At 52.0% G+C, this 12,298-nt stretch overlaps 1 protein-coding gene and 1 long non-coding RNA gene across 2 annotated transcripts; both read right to left on the bottom strand.

Annotated features, from left to right (window-relative positions):
• Nucleotides 1-427: 427 nt before the first annotated feature.
• Nucleotides 428-2,425, bottom strand: LOC139801912 (uncharacterized). Its single transcript, XR_011728393.1, has 2 exons — nt 2,356-2,425; nt 428-1,099 (listed from the first exon to the last, which is right to left on the bottom strand). It is a non-coding gene; the product is annotated as an uncharacterized lncRNA (long non-coding RNA).
• Nucleotides 2,426-7,459: 5,034 nt separating this feature from the next.
• FOXF1 (forkhead box F1) lies at nt 7,460-11,849 on the bottom strand. Its single transcript, XM_071756564.1, has 2 exons — nt 10,557-11,849; nt 7,460-8,896 (listed from the first exon to the last, which is right to left on the bottom strand). The coding sequence occupies exons 1-2, from the start codon at nt 11,620-11,622 to the stop codon at nt 8,736-8,738; spliced, it is 1,227 nt and encodes a 408-aa protein (XP_071612665.1). The 5' UTR covers nt 11,623-11,849; the 3' UTR covers nt 7,460-8,735.
• Nucleotides 11,850-12,298: the final 449 nt, after the last annotated feature.

Raw genomic sequence — 12,298 nt, 5'->3', positions numbered from 1 at the left:
ACTGAAGCCTGGCTTATGTTTTACTTTGGCCCAGACCAAGGCTATGCAAGACCCTTCACAAAGACCCTGAAGAATGTACAGCCTGAATTCAAAGGCCTTGAAGATGAGAACCTTTGCTCAGGTAATAATTCTTCATTTTGTACCTGGTTTAGCTGTGGCCTTGCAAACATCTCTGTAGATGTAGTCTGTGCCCCACTTCAGGTGGCTCCCATCTCTGACTGAAGCACCACTTTGGGTCTTCTGTGCCTCAGCCCAGGTCTCTGGTGGCATTGCCATGGCCACCCGTGCCTGGAGCAATGGGGAGAAGGTGTCTTGAAGCACTTAACCCCAAGTCTGTTGGGATGAGGGGACATCTTGTTAAGACTCTCATGATGAAATCCTCTCCAGTGACAAAGAAGTGCTGCAGAAAAGCCTGAAACGCTGGTGATAGATGGGTTGTCTGCTTTTAATAGGGAATGAAGTGATCCCTAAGACAGGCTTGACTTCAGTTCACTTGCAGCAGCAGAGGAGCCTGCGTTTGGCTGCTGTGTGATGAGAAGAAAAGTTCAGCAGTACAATGGGAAATACTTTACTGAGCCAACTTTGTTCAGAGCTAATTAAAAATGAGGTCTTTCTATTCTCTGCACAGCCTGATGTCCTCATTTGTCATGTGGTTCAGCTCATTCTTTCCAGCTCTTTTCATGGCACAAACAAGTTGGGATGTTGGTACTGCACGCCTCTCTTTTTTTTGGTTTTTTTGGGGGGGTTTTTTTTGGTTTTTTTGAGGGTTCAGTGGGGAAAGATGCTGAACAACAAACCCAGAGGCTGGTCAGGATGAGCAAACTCTGGGCAAGCTCCGGGCAGCTGGGAGGGTTTGGGATCCAGCAGCGACCACCCTAGGTGTTACATCATGGATGTGAAAATCCCAAAGTGCTTCTGCTCTTCTTCCTATCCTCACTTCTGGGAGAAAGGTGGAGAGAAAACAGTCTGGGGTGAATGGAGCCTTTACCAGATCCAGGAGTCTGGAGAATCCGGTCGCTGAGGAAGGGATTTTTCTTTTGTTGAATGACATTGGTCACAGCGTGGTGTGTGGCAGAGAGCAGTGAGGCAAGAGGGGGATCTGCAAACAATAAAAAAGTGAGGTGGCTAAGTGCCACTCAGCACCCAGAACTATACAATCGTTAGGGTTTTCCTTCAGACAGCCATGTCCATGCCTTCCCTGGAACAGGGACAAGGCCACACAGCTTCAATCCACCAAAGACAACTGCAAGTAAACAAGTCAGGGTGCTGGGGAGGCTTCTCTGAGTGACAAGAGTCAGGGATGGTTTGTTTCCACAGAGAGAAAAAGGAGAAAAAAAAAAAATAAAAAATTAAAAATAGCTCACCATCAGGGTGGGAAGAGAGTAAAGCCCTGTCCTGGGTCCCACAGCCAGGTCCCCTCCCAGACAGCACTGTTTAAGGGCAGAGGTTTTAGAGACCATTGTGTTTAGAGACCCATAAAACATCTCAGAAAAGGAAGAGTTAAATAGTGTCTTTGAGTCATGTCATTTTTAAAAATTATTATTATTATTGTTTCATCATCTTCTACTGCTCCAAAGCAAGAAACAAATGGGTTTTAGGGCAATGTTTCCATTGAAAAATCTTGCACTGGGAACGCGTTGGGTTGGTTTTTTTTGTTTTTTTTTTTCTCCACAACTCCAGCAAGGGGTGAGGAGAGGGAGGAAAAACATGTGCTGGGGTTTCTCTCATTCTGGTTCCTCAGAAGGAACAGCCCCATATGCAGCAGTTCTGGCTCTGGAGGAAACATCTGTGATCGTGGCCATGTTACTCTGGCAAACATAGCCCTCCGTGAGGCAGGTTGTTGTGTACAAATGCTTTTATTTCCTCATTGCCATCTATTAAAGATTATCTCCCTGCAAGAAAAATGCCCCATTTCCCATGTTTTCATGTGTAATGTCCCTGATGTCTGCTATAAACATCATGAAACGTTACCCTGCCCCTCCACTGACATAGGTAGAAAAGTCACTGCTTTTCATCTTTCAAAGGACTGCAGAAATGTTTAGGGTCCTGTATCCTGCCATTGTTTTGGGCTGGGCATCCCACTGAAGTCACTGGGAGAAATGAGTTCAGGATATGGACCTATCTAGTCAATCTTTACTGTGGCCCCGGGAACATCCACATTTTTACAGATGGGAAAATGAGAAAAGCAGAGATGGCTCCTGATAGATGAGATGCAACTGCTTGTTGCCACCACTTTGGAAAATAACTGGAGAGAACAGACTAGAAACTCATCAAAAGCTCTCAGAAAAAAACCCTCAAAAAAGAAACCAAACCCCATAACTTGGAAACCTTTGGGTTTTTCTACATGAGAGGTACCTGTTATCCCAGACAGGCATCTTTGTTGCTTCCCAACAGCATCACAGTCACTCTGCTTCCATGTTCCATCCCATGGGTCCTCCTGAGACCTTCCAGACCCAGCACCCCACACACACCTCTCTCCTCTATGCACAAATTCCAGTTCTTGTACACCTGAGAGGCAAGATAAATAGAAACTGAGATCCTTTTCCCAAAATGTGTCTCCTCCAGAGGCACAGGAGGTCCAGCAGGTCACGTTTGTGTTGTGATCCACCCACCCCACGCAGCAACACGTGAAGCTAAACCAGGGTTTTTTCTTTCTTCAAGGAATAAGGCAAACAGGAGGGGGAAAAAAAATGGGGCAGGGAAAGAAGGGAAACATTCATGACATGCTGCAAACCCCTCTACATTACTGTATCCATTGCTGCCACTCCTTGGTATTTTTGAGTGAATAATTGCTCGGACAAGAGTAATACTTACATTTTTCCAGAGGGATATCATGTTCTCAGAGTATTTCCAGGCACCTGCACTGCTCAGCCTCTGAAGTGTGATGTTTCCATCCCTCTGAAGGAGCTGAGTGCTGGGGGAGCTGCAGCTTTTCTTTACCACCAGAGGGGAACACAATTGCTGGAGCAAATTCTGCTCCAAGTGAACTCTTCATACCCTTAAGTCCCTGCAAAACTTTCCAGGCCCTGTCACCTTGCTTTCCCAGGTGTGTTTGCTTATTTTTTCAGCAATTAGCCTGAAGCTGAGCTGAGCCACAGAACTGCACTTTTTGTACCATTCTGGGTCTTTCAACTCCCACTGCTTTAAATAAAGAAGTGTCTGTGCTCAAACTCATGGATTTACACTGCTTTAGGACTACTGAAGTGGCACTGCCATCTGTCCCTGCAGCTCTTGCCATCATTAAGCAGAGATGGTTTGATCTCTAGGGCTGGCATTTGCTCTCTGATGCCTGGCCCAGTGGTCTGAAGGCTCCTTGGGATCTCTGAGGACCTGGAAGAAGGATCCGAGGAAATTTGCACTTACTACACAGCAATCCACGTCAGTGAATTTTTTTCCTCGAGGGTTTGCAAATGTTTAGCTCATTTGAAGGCTGGGTTTTTAAACATTCAGCAGCAGTTTTATGGATCAGAGCAGTCTGTGACGATGGGAATTGCTCTCAAGGAGCTTTTTATAAGCCTGTGCAGATAGACAGTTCCTCAACACAAGCTCAGTAGCAACCAGGTTTATTCCTCCTATTGTTTTTCCTTCATTCTATTCTGATTTTAGCTGCTTACTGGGCAAGATGAACACTGCCAGTGAAAGTTGCTTAAAAACCCAACTGAGCTGCATGCTTTTCCTCACTTTTTGAGCCAATCTGGTAGTTGTTTCTATGGATAACATCAGCCCCCCCATTGCAGAGCTGCTTCCAGCACCTTCTCCTCATCAGGGAGTCTCCTTTAGCCAGGCACATGCTCCCCTGTGCCAGGTATTTTGTCCCTGAGGATGGCTCCTGGCAGCAAAGATTCCCTTGGTAGGGATGTGCAAATGTGAAGCCCACGAGGAATCCCAGCACTGATTTTCCTGCAGAGTTTGGTGGCAGGCAGCAACGAGGCTTCTAAATATGCATGGAAAGGGAACAAATGGTCAGGTGTGGTCATCATAAAGCACTTAGAAGCCAAAATCCCCTTTTCTAAAGTGACCAGAACTGTGTTTCTAATCCCTCGGGGTACACAGATCCCAAACTTCTTGGTTTTGAGGGAGAAAGAAGGCACACAATAATTCTGATGGATTTGAGCCTTTACCTGCTAAGAAATTGGCACCAAACTCACAACCAAGCCTTCCAAACACCTGTTTAAGGTTCCAGGTGTCATTTCCCCCCAGTTAGCTCCCCAGGGCACCCACTTTTCTACCAGCCTGGGTACCCAACCCCATCTCAGAGCATCCCAGGCTGTGTCTGTATTCATGGGCTGCTTTATGCTATCCCATGGCTGGAATTCCCATCTGTCCCACCTGAGTGTGGAGCAGGCCTGATCCAGAAACATCCCATAAAAGAGTGGGGAATATCTGGTCCATATATCTTGGCACGTTCCATCACCAATATCACCTATGGAATCTGAAGGTGCAGTCAAGGAAAACTCCCCTCGGGAGCTCAGGATATCAGAGGAGAAAAAGAAAAGAACTTAAAAGAATTTTTTAAAAACTAAAAAACCGAACCCTTAACACCAAAACCGTGGAGAAAAGGGCAGAAATCTCCAGAACCCGCTTGGGTTTGAGGTCAGTTTTGGGGACCGGGCGGTCGTACCGGTCCGATGGCAGCAGAGGGCGCCGTCGCCAAGGGAACGGCGTCACCCCCCACCCTCCCCGACCACCCCCATCCCGGGGCTCCCCCTCCCAACCCCCATTCCCCTCTCTAATCCAGGGATCCCTCCAAATCCCCCTCTTCCTTCCCCAAGAAGCCCTTCGACAGCATCGCTGCCCTCCTCCAGCAGCACCGGGCTCCTCCCATTGTCCCCCCGTTCCTCCCCAGTGTCCCCTCCCCAGCACCTCCTTTTCGCACCCCTTCCAAAATCGAGTGCTACCTCAAGCTGTGTCCCCTTTCCCCCCCATTCCATGTGGGACTCTGTGCCCCTTACCCCATCAGCACCCTTGGAGACACGGGCAGGTGACAGGAGGAGATGCAGGGCTCCAGGTGAGTGGTGGTCCTGGAAGGGTGGCAGGAAGCCCCCAGGGAGGAGCATCTCAGCACCCAAATCATCCCTATAGCCCTGGGTGCAGCACCCATGTCCCCAGAACCAGGGGTATACATGGGGTATGGAGCCCCCAAACCCTCTTTCCTCTCATCCTGCTCCAGAATTTCATCCTGGGAGAAAACTCATGGGTTGGCACAGATTGTCTGCAATGAGAAACTCTGTTCTGGAGCAGAAACACCAGCAAAAAAAAAAAAAAAAAAAAAAGGAAAACCAAAGAAAAGTGTGGTGGTGTGTCACCTACAGCTGGGGATGGGGGTGATGAGGAGTGGGGAGCTGATCCCTGACGCTGAACTGAGCAACAGGAGCTGACCAGGCCAGCTGGGGGCTCTTACATGAGCAAATACCACATTTCTGAGCAAGCCCGTGGCTCATCTCCTCTCACACCAGCATTTCAGAGCAAGGTTATTTCTCCTCTCCTCCTACCAGTGTCCGACCGATCCCCCCAAACATCTGAGAGGAGCTCGTACAAAGGGGCTGCTTGTGATAGCAGCTTGTTCACCATCCCTGTGCAGGGAAAAAAATCAAGTTTGCCTTGTTCAGAAGCAGGGCTAGGGGCAGGAGCCTGGGGGGTTTCATCCTCTCCTCCCTGATGGAGGTGTCTGAGATGGAGAGCTGTCTGTTTAGACTGTGCTCACTGGCTTGAGGAATACGTGGCCTCCCCGGTATGCGGTGGTTCTGTTTTTCCAGGTTTGGAAACCAACGGGAGGGGAAAAAAAAAATAAAAAAAAAAAATTCACCAAGACAACTTTTGTTGGGGACCAGATATCAACCCTTCCCTTCCTTCAAGCCAGACCCGAAGCTTGCAAGGTGCCTGCTGGCACTTGGGGGAGGCAGTGGTACCACAGGCAAAGAGTGAACCCAAAATTAAGCTGAAAATGAGGCTTAGGAGTGACAGCGAGGTTTTAAGGAGAGAAAAAACACTTGGCAGAGACTGAGCTCCTTACCCTGGACTTTTATCTCGGCCACACCTAGAGCAGATACGTGCTGCAGGAGCAAAATCTCCATCTTCAGCTTGTAGGTGATGGGAACACAGCGGGTCCCTCCACCAGAGGCAGGCAGTGAGGTGGAAGGATCCATCCAGAAAGGCATAAAACCAGGGAAACCCCCCCAAAAAATGCTGCAGGTCGATTACCACCACCTTAAAGAAACCTAGGCTCAAAATAATATTTTTCAAAACACAAATAAAACCCCACCCAAACAAGAAAACCTAACCAAGAGCACAAAAACTACACCCTCAAAAAGGCTTCCACCAGCCCTGATAAAGCCTTTGCTTCAATTAAAAGCTGCCTGCACCTGCTTCAATTAAAAGGATAATTAGAAAGTTGGGCTTTTTTTTTTTTTTCTTTTTCTTTTTTACCAGCTAACTTTGCTTTTAACCAAGCTGATTACACACAGCTGGGAGAATTAGCGTGCAGCAACCCAACTTCCCGAGGTAAAGACCGAAATATCCAGCTAATAATCCGATTATTTCGGGCGCATCTATTTTTACGTGCATGTATATTCAGAGGAGGAGTGTTGAGACAGACATATTGGCCCACGGATTAAAGGAAAATTTCCTGGATACGGGAGTATCCTTAATTAGACCAAATAAACCCAGACTGCGCCAGGAAAAGGCCTATTTTGCAGCTGAGCCGGGTTTGTGGCTCTTGTCCTGGTGTCCCCTTGCTGCGGATTTACAGCGCAGGGCGGTGATGGTGCCGGAGTTTATCTGTTTGGGTTTTATTATTTTATTCTATTTTCAGGCGGGGAGAAAATAAAAATAAAATAATTAAAAAAAAAAAAAAAAAAAAAAAAAAAAAAAAAAAAAAAAAAAGTGGCAAGATTTAGTGCGTTCATCTGCGCGGCTCCAACCAGCGGAGGTTCCGCGGAACCCGGCGACTGATCCGCGGGGATGCGACGTTCGGGCTGCCCGAAAAATGTTCGTGTCCCGAGGAAGAGGAGGAGAAGGAGGGAGGGAAAAGGAGCGGCGGGCGCATCCCTGCAGCTGAACATCTCCTCTGCAAGAAGAGCTGTCAAATACCGCCTTTCGCTTTCGCCTTGAGGGGGGAAAAATTTAAATAATAATGATAATTAAAAAATAAAAATTTAAATCGCCTCCTTTCCTCCTCCTTTCATTATCCTAATTTTTAATTTTTCCGCGTAAGGGGAGCCGCGCCACAGGACCCCTCAGGAGCCGCAGAAAAAGCCCAAAAATCCCTTTCGAGTCCGCACCAAAATGAGAAATTATTGCAACAAGCGCAGGAAGGTTTGCAGCGGCCCGGCAGGGAGTTCCGCGGCCCCTCCGCGCACTGCGGAGCGCTCCGCGGAGCCACGGACTCCTCAGATATAATTTTACGCGTGTTACACCGCATGCTCCTTTATTTGCTGCTCATACAATCGTGAAGCCCATGTACAAATAACATACATGTTTTATTTCAGTTCGATTTTTTTTTTTTTTTTGCCTTTTTTTTTTAAGGACAAAACGTACACAAAAAGGTCAGGACGAAAAAAAAAAAAACCAAACCACCCCACATAATTACAATTTTATACAGTGCAGAAAGAATTAAAATAGGTGTCACCGAACTGTACAAAGTCAGGGCGAAAAAAAAAATAGAGAGGGGAGGGGAATAATCCTTCATTATATATATATTTCTATAAAAACATATGGAGGATTGTCTTTACACAGAGGCCAAGATCGGTTTAAAATTTACAAAGGTTAACTAAAAAAAAAAAAAAATCTATATGGCAAATATTGCCAACAGAGATTCACTGATTTAATACTGATCAACTGAGACTGCTCGTGTCTCGATTATTAGCAACGACAACAACAACAAGAAAGTAGAATAAATAACAGAATGAGCATGGCTGTCTCTTTTCAAAGTGCCTTTTTCTCTCTGCATAGGGTCTGATCCTGCAGTCTTTACGCAGGCAAAAAAAAACCCAAAAAACCAAAACCAAAAAAACCCCAAAACCACAATAGTTAATAGGTAAAAAAAAAAAAAATCCCCAATTTTTTGCCCACTGGAAAAAAAAAAATTAAAATGTTGGAAGAAGGGCCTCGAAGTGAGACGGGACAGAGAGGGTTGGGGGACCCCAGCTCCTCCCCCGCTCCAGCGGTGTCCCCGCTCCTCCCTGCGGTGCGGCGCGGAGGGGCTGAGGGCTGCATCAGCTTCGGGGTCGGGGTCCTCCCCAGCCCCCTCCCCAACCTGCTCCATATCTACGCCTCTTAACCGGGCTGGAAGCATCGCTCAAAGCCAATTATAAAACTGAAATAGTGATTTTTGGTTTGTTCTTAAAGCATCATCAAACCTTTTTTTTTTTTTTTTTAAACTCTTAGCCCAGCCTCGCAGTCGAGGGTTTTTTTTCCGGGGGTGGGGGGGGTTGGAGGGGAGGTTAGGGCGCTGCTTTTCTTCTCAACCCAACCCCTCTAGAAGAAGCAGAAGAAGGCAGAGACCGTGGGTGATGAAGGACCCGTGGTGGCGGTCGGGTCCAGCCGATGCTCAGCTGCGGAGAGGGCTCATCCCCAGGGACCGCGTTCCCGGGGTCCCCTCCCGCTCCTCGGGGGCTCCTGGTTATACCTCCTGAATAAAGACATCCTCCCCCCCTTCTTTTCCACAGAGAGGGTCCTGGAGGGGGGTGGTCGGGTCAGGCCTTGTCGTCCCCAGGAGGTGTTTTTTCCGCCCCGTATCACATCACGCAGGGTTTGATGTCCTGGTATGTCACTTGTTGGTGGTAATAGGAGCCGCTGCCCGCTGAATGCATGGAGGAGGAGGCCATGGCGTTGAAAGAGAAGACGAATTCCTTTCTGTCGCACATGCTCGGAGACTGGGAGTGATACCGCGGGATGCCTGCGGGACGTGGGGAGAGAGGAAAAAATCGTCAGCCCTCGGAATTCTATTTAGGAGAGGAGGTTGAGCTCAGGGGAGGAGGAGAAGAGGGCAAAAGCGCTGTCTGAGGTAAAACCAAACCAAACCAACCCCCAAACCCAAGGGTCTCGGCTTGAAATTGAGTGTATTTTTGTACAGACACAAATACACGGGGTTCCGCGGGCGCGGACAGGTGCGGTGGGGAAAAGTCTCGCCGCAGCGGGACAGCGCGGCCCAAGGAGGTTTCGAGGAGACGGGATTGGCTTTGGTTTTTAGTTTTTACCCCATTTTGCCCTTCATGAAGGTGCCAGCTGCTTTTCCCATCGCCTCCGCGGAAGATTCGCGGGGTGCGGAGAGGGGGGAAAAAAAACATTCGTCCAATGAGGCCGGCGGCAGACAGCGGGCAGGGAGGCCGGGGCGAAAGGCCGGCGAAGCGGAGCTGTTCTTGCCGTTTCTGCCGCCACTTAGGGACAGAAAAAAGCCTCAAAAATTTGGGGTACACTGGGGAGGAGCGCCCAGCCAGGGACTGCGCTCCCCGCCGCTCCGGAGCCCTTAACTTGGGTGTTAATCCGGAGCGTTTCGGTGAAGGCCGCGGGTGGCTCCTGGGGGCGGATTTTTGCTCCGTTTTCTGTTTGCTCCCACAACCGGAGCCGGGACAGAACCGGGAGGAGTAGAGGGACCCGGTCCATTTCGGTGCTTTGTCCCGGGTTCGGCCGCTCCCTATGGGCCTGACTCATATTTTGGGGGTTTTCGGTTTTGTTTTGTTGGGGATTTTTTTTTACCCCGTTTCGCTTCGTGTTTTTCAGCCCCTGACGCCTCATTTCACACCCCTTTCTCCCAGGCACTTCCCGCGCCCCCGAATCCCTGGAATGATACTGAGAGCCCCCCAGAATCTTCCCCTTCTCCCGGCCACCGCCCCAAAGGGCTCCCCGCTTCCCCGACAGTCCCTCTCCATCCCCTCGAGGTGAATTAGGGCCGCAGGACGAAGCCCAGCGCCGGCCTCATCCCTCTCGAGGCCTCCTAAAACACCATCTTCCCCTTTTCCCCCTCCCCATCCCAGGAGCTGGGACAAACCCACCCCCGGCAGCTCCATCCCGGGGCCGGGGGGCTGCGGGGGTTTCGGGCCACCGACTTCCGCATGGGCGGAGGGTGGAGAGAGGCGATGGGCCTGGAAAACACAACCCTGAGATGAGCTGATGGCGGGGGACTGCGGGGAAATCTTTCTCTCTTTTTTTTTTTTTTTTAGTTTTATCTTTCCCCCCCCCCTCGGGAGCCCTCCGGGTGTCGATGGAAGTGAAAGGGCCCCTCGGGCCCACCCGCGATCTCGCCTTCCCGCTTGAGCTCACCGGTTCCAGGCCCGCTAAAGGAGCCTCCCGGGGGAGCAGAACTTTGGCCCTGTGGTTCCCAGCCCCGCAGGGGTGGTCAGGGTGTCCCCCCCTCAGCTTGTCCCTGGAAAGGGAGGTGAGGAGCAGGGGACACTCACCCACTGCAAATCTTTCCCTGGGCTGGGGGAGATGCGTTAAATTTCTCCACAAAGCGGGGAGATACTGAGAGGAGCATCCACCCCAGTGGCAGCCCTCCCGGCCCACCCAGCCCCTCGGCGGTGGTCTCGGGTGTTTCCCACGCGTGTCTCGCCTCTTACCTTGCAGCTCGGCGGTGTTGTGGCTGTTCTGGTGCAGGTAGGACTGGTCGAGGGAATGCGTGGAAAGGCTGGAAGAGAGCGGGTTGGCGGTGGGGTTGCAGGGCGAGAGGGGCTGCTGCTTGATGTAGGATGCTCCGGTATTTAAGGCTGCCGAAGCCGAAGGAGCCCACGCCGAGGCCGAGCTGGAATAAACCGAGTGGGGCTCCATCACCCCGCCGCCGGCGAGCAGCGGGGAGGCGGGCACGGAGCTTTCGTGGTGCGGGTAATCCCCCGCCGAGGAGCCGGTACAGCTGCCCATGTAGGAATGCCCCCCATTAGCGGGCAGGTGGGGCACGGAGTGTCCGGCCAGGCCCATCCCCTCCACGTTGCTGGATAAATGCCCGTTCATCATCCCCAAACCCCCTTCGAGGGAGAGGCTGTTGGGGGGGCAGGAGAGCCCACCGGCCGAGCCCTGGAAGCCGTAGCTCTCGGGGAGGTGGTTGAAGCTGAGCCCGTTCATCATGCTGTACATGGGCTTCAGGGCTTGGCATTTCCTCCTGAACCCTCGGGGGCGGCGGCGAAACGAGCCCTCCTCGAACATGAACTCGCTGGCTGGGTCGATGGTCCAGTAGTGACCTTTGCCTGGGCGTCCCAACCCTTTGGGCAGCTTGATAAAACATTCGTTGAGGGAGAGATTGTGGCGCACCGAGTTTTTCCAGCCCTGGTAGGAACCTCGGAAAAAAGGGAAACGGCTTTGCAAGAATTGGTAGATCTCGCTGAGGGTCAGACGTTTGGAAGGCGAGCTCTGGATGGCCATGACGATGAGGGCGATGTAGGAGTAAGGCGGTTTCTCCGGCCGCCGGATCCCTGCGTTGGTTTTCTTCGTTTTGGGACCTCCGTTGCCCGGACCCCCCCCGCTGGCCGCAGCGCTGCCGCTCGTCCCGCCGGGGGCGGCGGAGGAGGAGGAGGCGTCCATGGCCGAGTTCTGCGGCTGCTTCTCGGCCACGGAGGACATGGGGCCGTAGCTGCTCTGCACCGGAGGAGGAGGGGGCTGAGAGGACAGAGCCTGCTGCGCTTCTGCAGTCATCTACGGCCAGGTCCGCGGCAGCCAGCCCCGGCCCTCCTCCGCCACCCTCCCCTAGGCGCCCCCCCAAAAGGCCACGCTGCTGGGGGCTCGCCGGCACTCACACCCCCACCTTCCCCCCCCCACACCACACACACACACACACCCAACCTCCTCCCGGCCTCCCGGCGGGGTTTCTTTCCACCGGGAGACTTCACCCCTCCTTGGATAAACAAATGGAAGCGACAACACCCCCGCGCTCCCCCCCTCCCCCCGCCCCCCTTTTCTCTCCTCCTCCCACTTTATCCCTAAATCCGAGCCCGGCTGCAGAAGGCAGAAAAAAGAGGGGGGGCTGCAGGGAGGAGGGATGGGGGGAAAGCGAGCTGAGCTCGGCTGCTTCTGCGAAAAGAAGAAGCCGGCGGCTACCGCCTCCGCCCGTCCCGTTGCCCCTCAGAGGGCCGGGGCTCCCGGGGCCGCTGCCGCCGTCCGTGTCCCCCCTCCCCTTTCCGAGCCGCCGGCTTTAGCTGGGCTGGTTCTGCTGGGAGCTGCTTCCCATGGCGGTGGCTGTCGAGTCTGGCCCCGGCCCCGCCGCTCGCCTTGTACTTTATCTCTTGCAGCCGCGTCTGCCGCTCCTTGACAGACGTAAGAGCCGAGAAGGAGATCCCCGCCCCGACCCGTTCCCCCACGCCCTCCCGGGCGG

Source organism: Heliangelus exortis, chromosome 13, assembly GCF_036169615.1.
Source record: "Heliangelus exortis chromosome 13, bHelExo1.hap1, whole genome shotgun sequence".
In the NCBI taxonomy this organism is placed as follows: domain Eukaryota; kingdom Metazoa; phylum Chordata; class Aves; order Apodiformes; family Trochilidae; genus Heliangelus; species Heliangelus exortis.
Note: the sequence above shows the minus strand (reverse complement) of the source record. Positions and strands in the feature narration are given on the sequence as shown.

What these genes read in the sequence shown, in the direction of transcription:
- FOXF1 (XM_071756564.1), bottom strand. Translation starts at nt 11,622, where the DNA reads ATGACTGCAGAAGCGCAGCAGGCTCTGTCCTCTCAGCCCCCTCCTCCT. An exon ending in CAACACCGCCGAGCTGCAAG is followed by an intron (nt 8,897 to 10,556) that starts GTAAGAGGCGAG and finishes CACGTCCCGCAG; the next exon opens with GCATCCCGCGGTATCACTCC.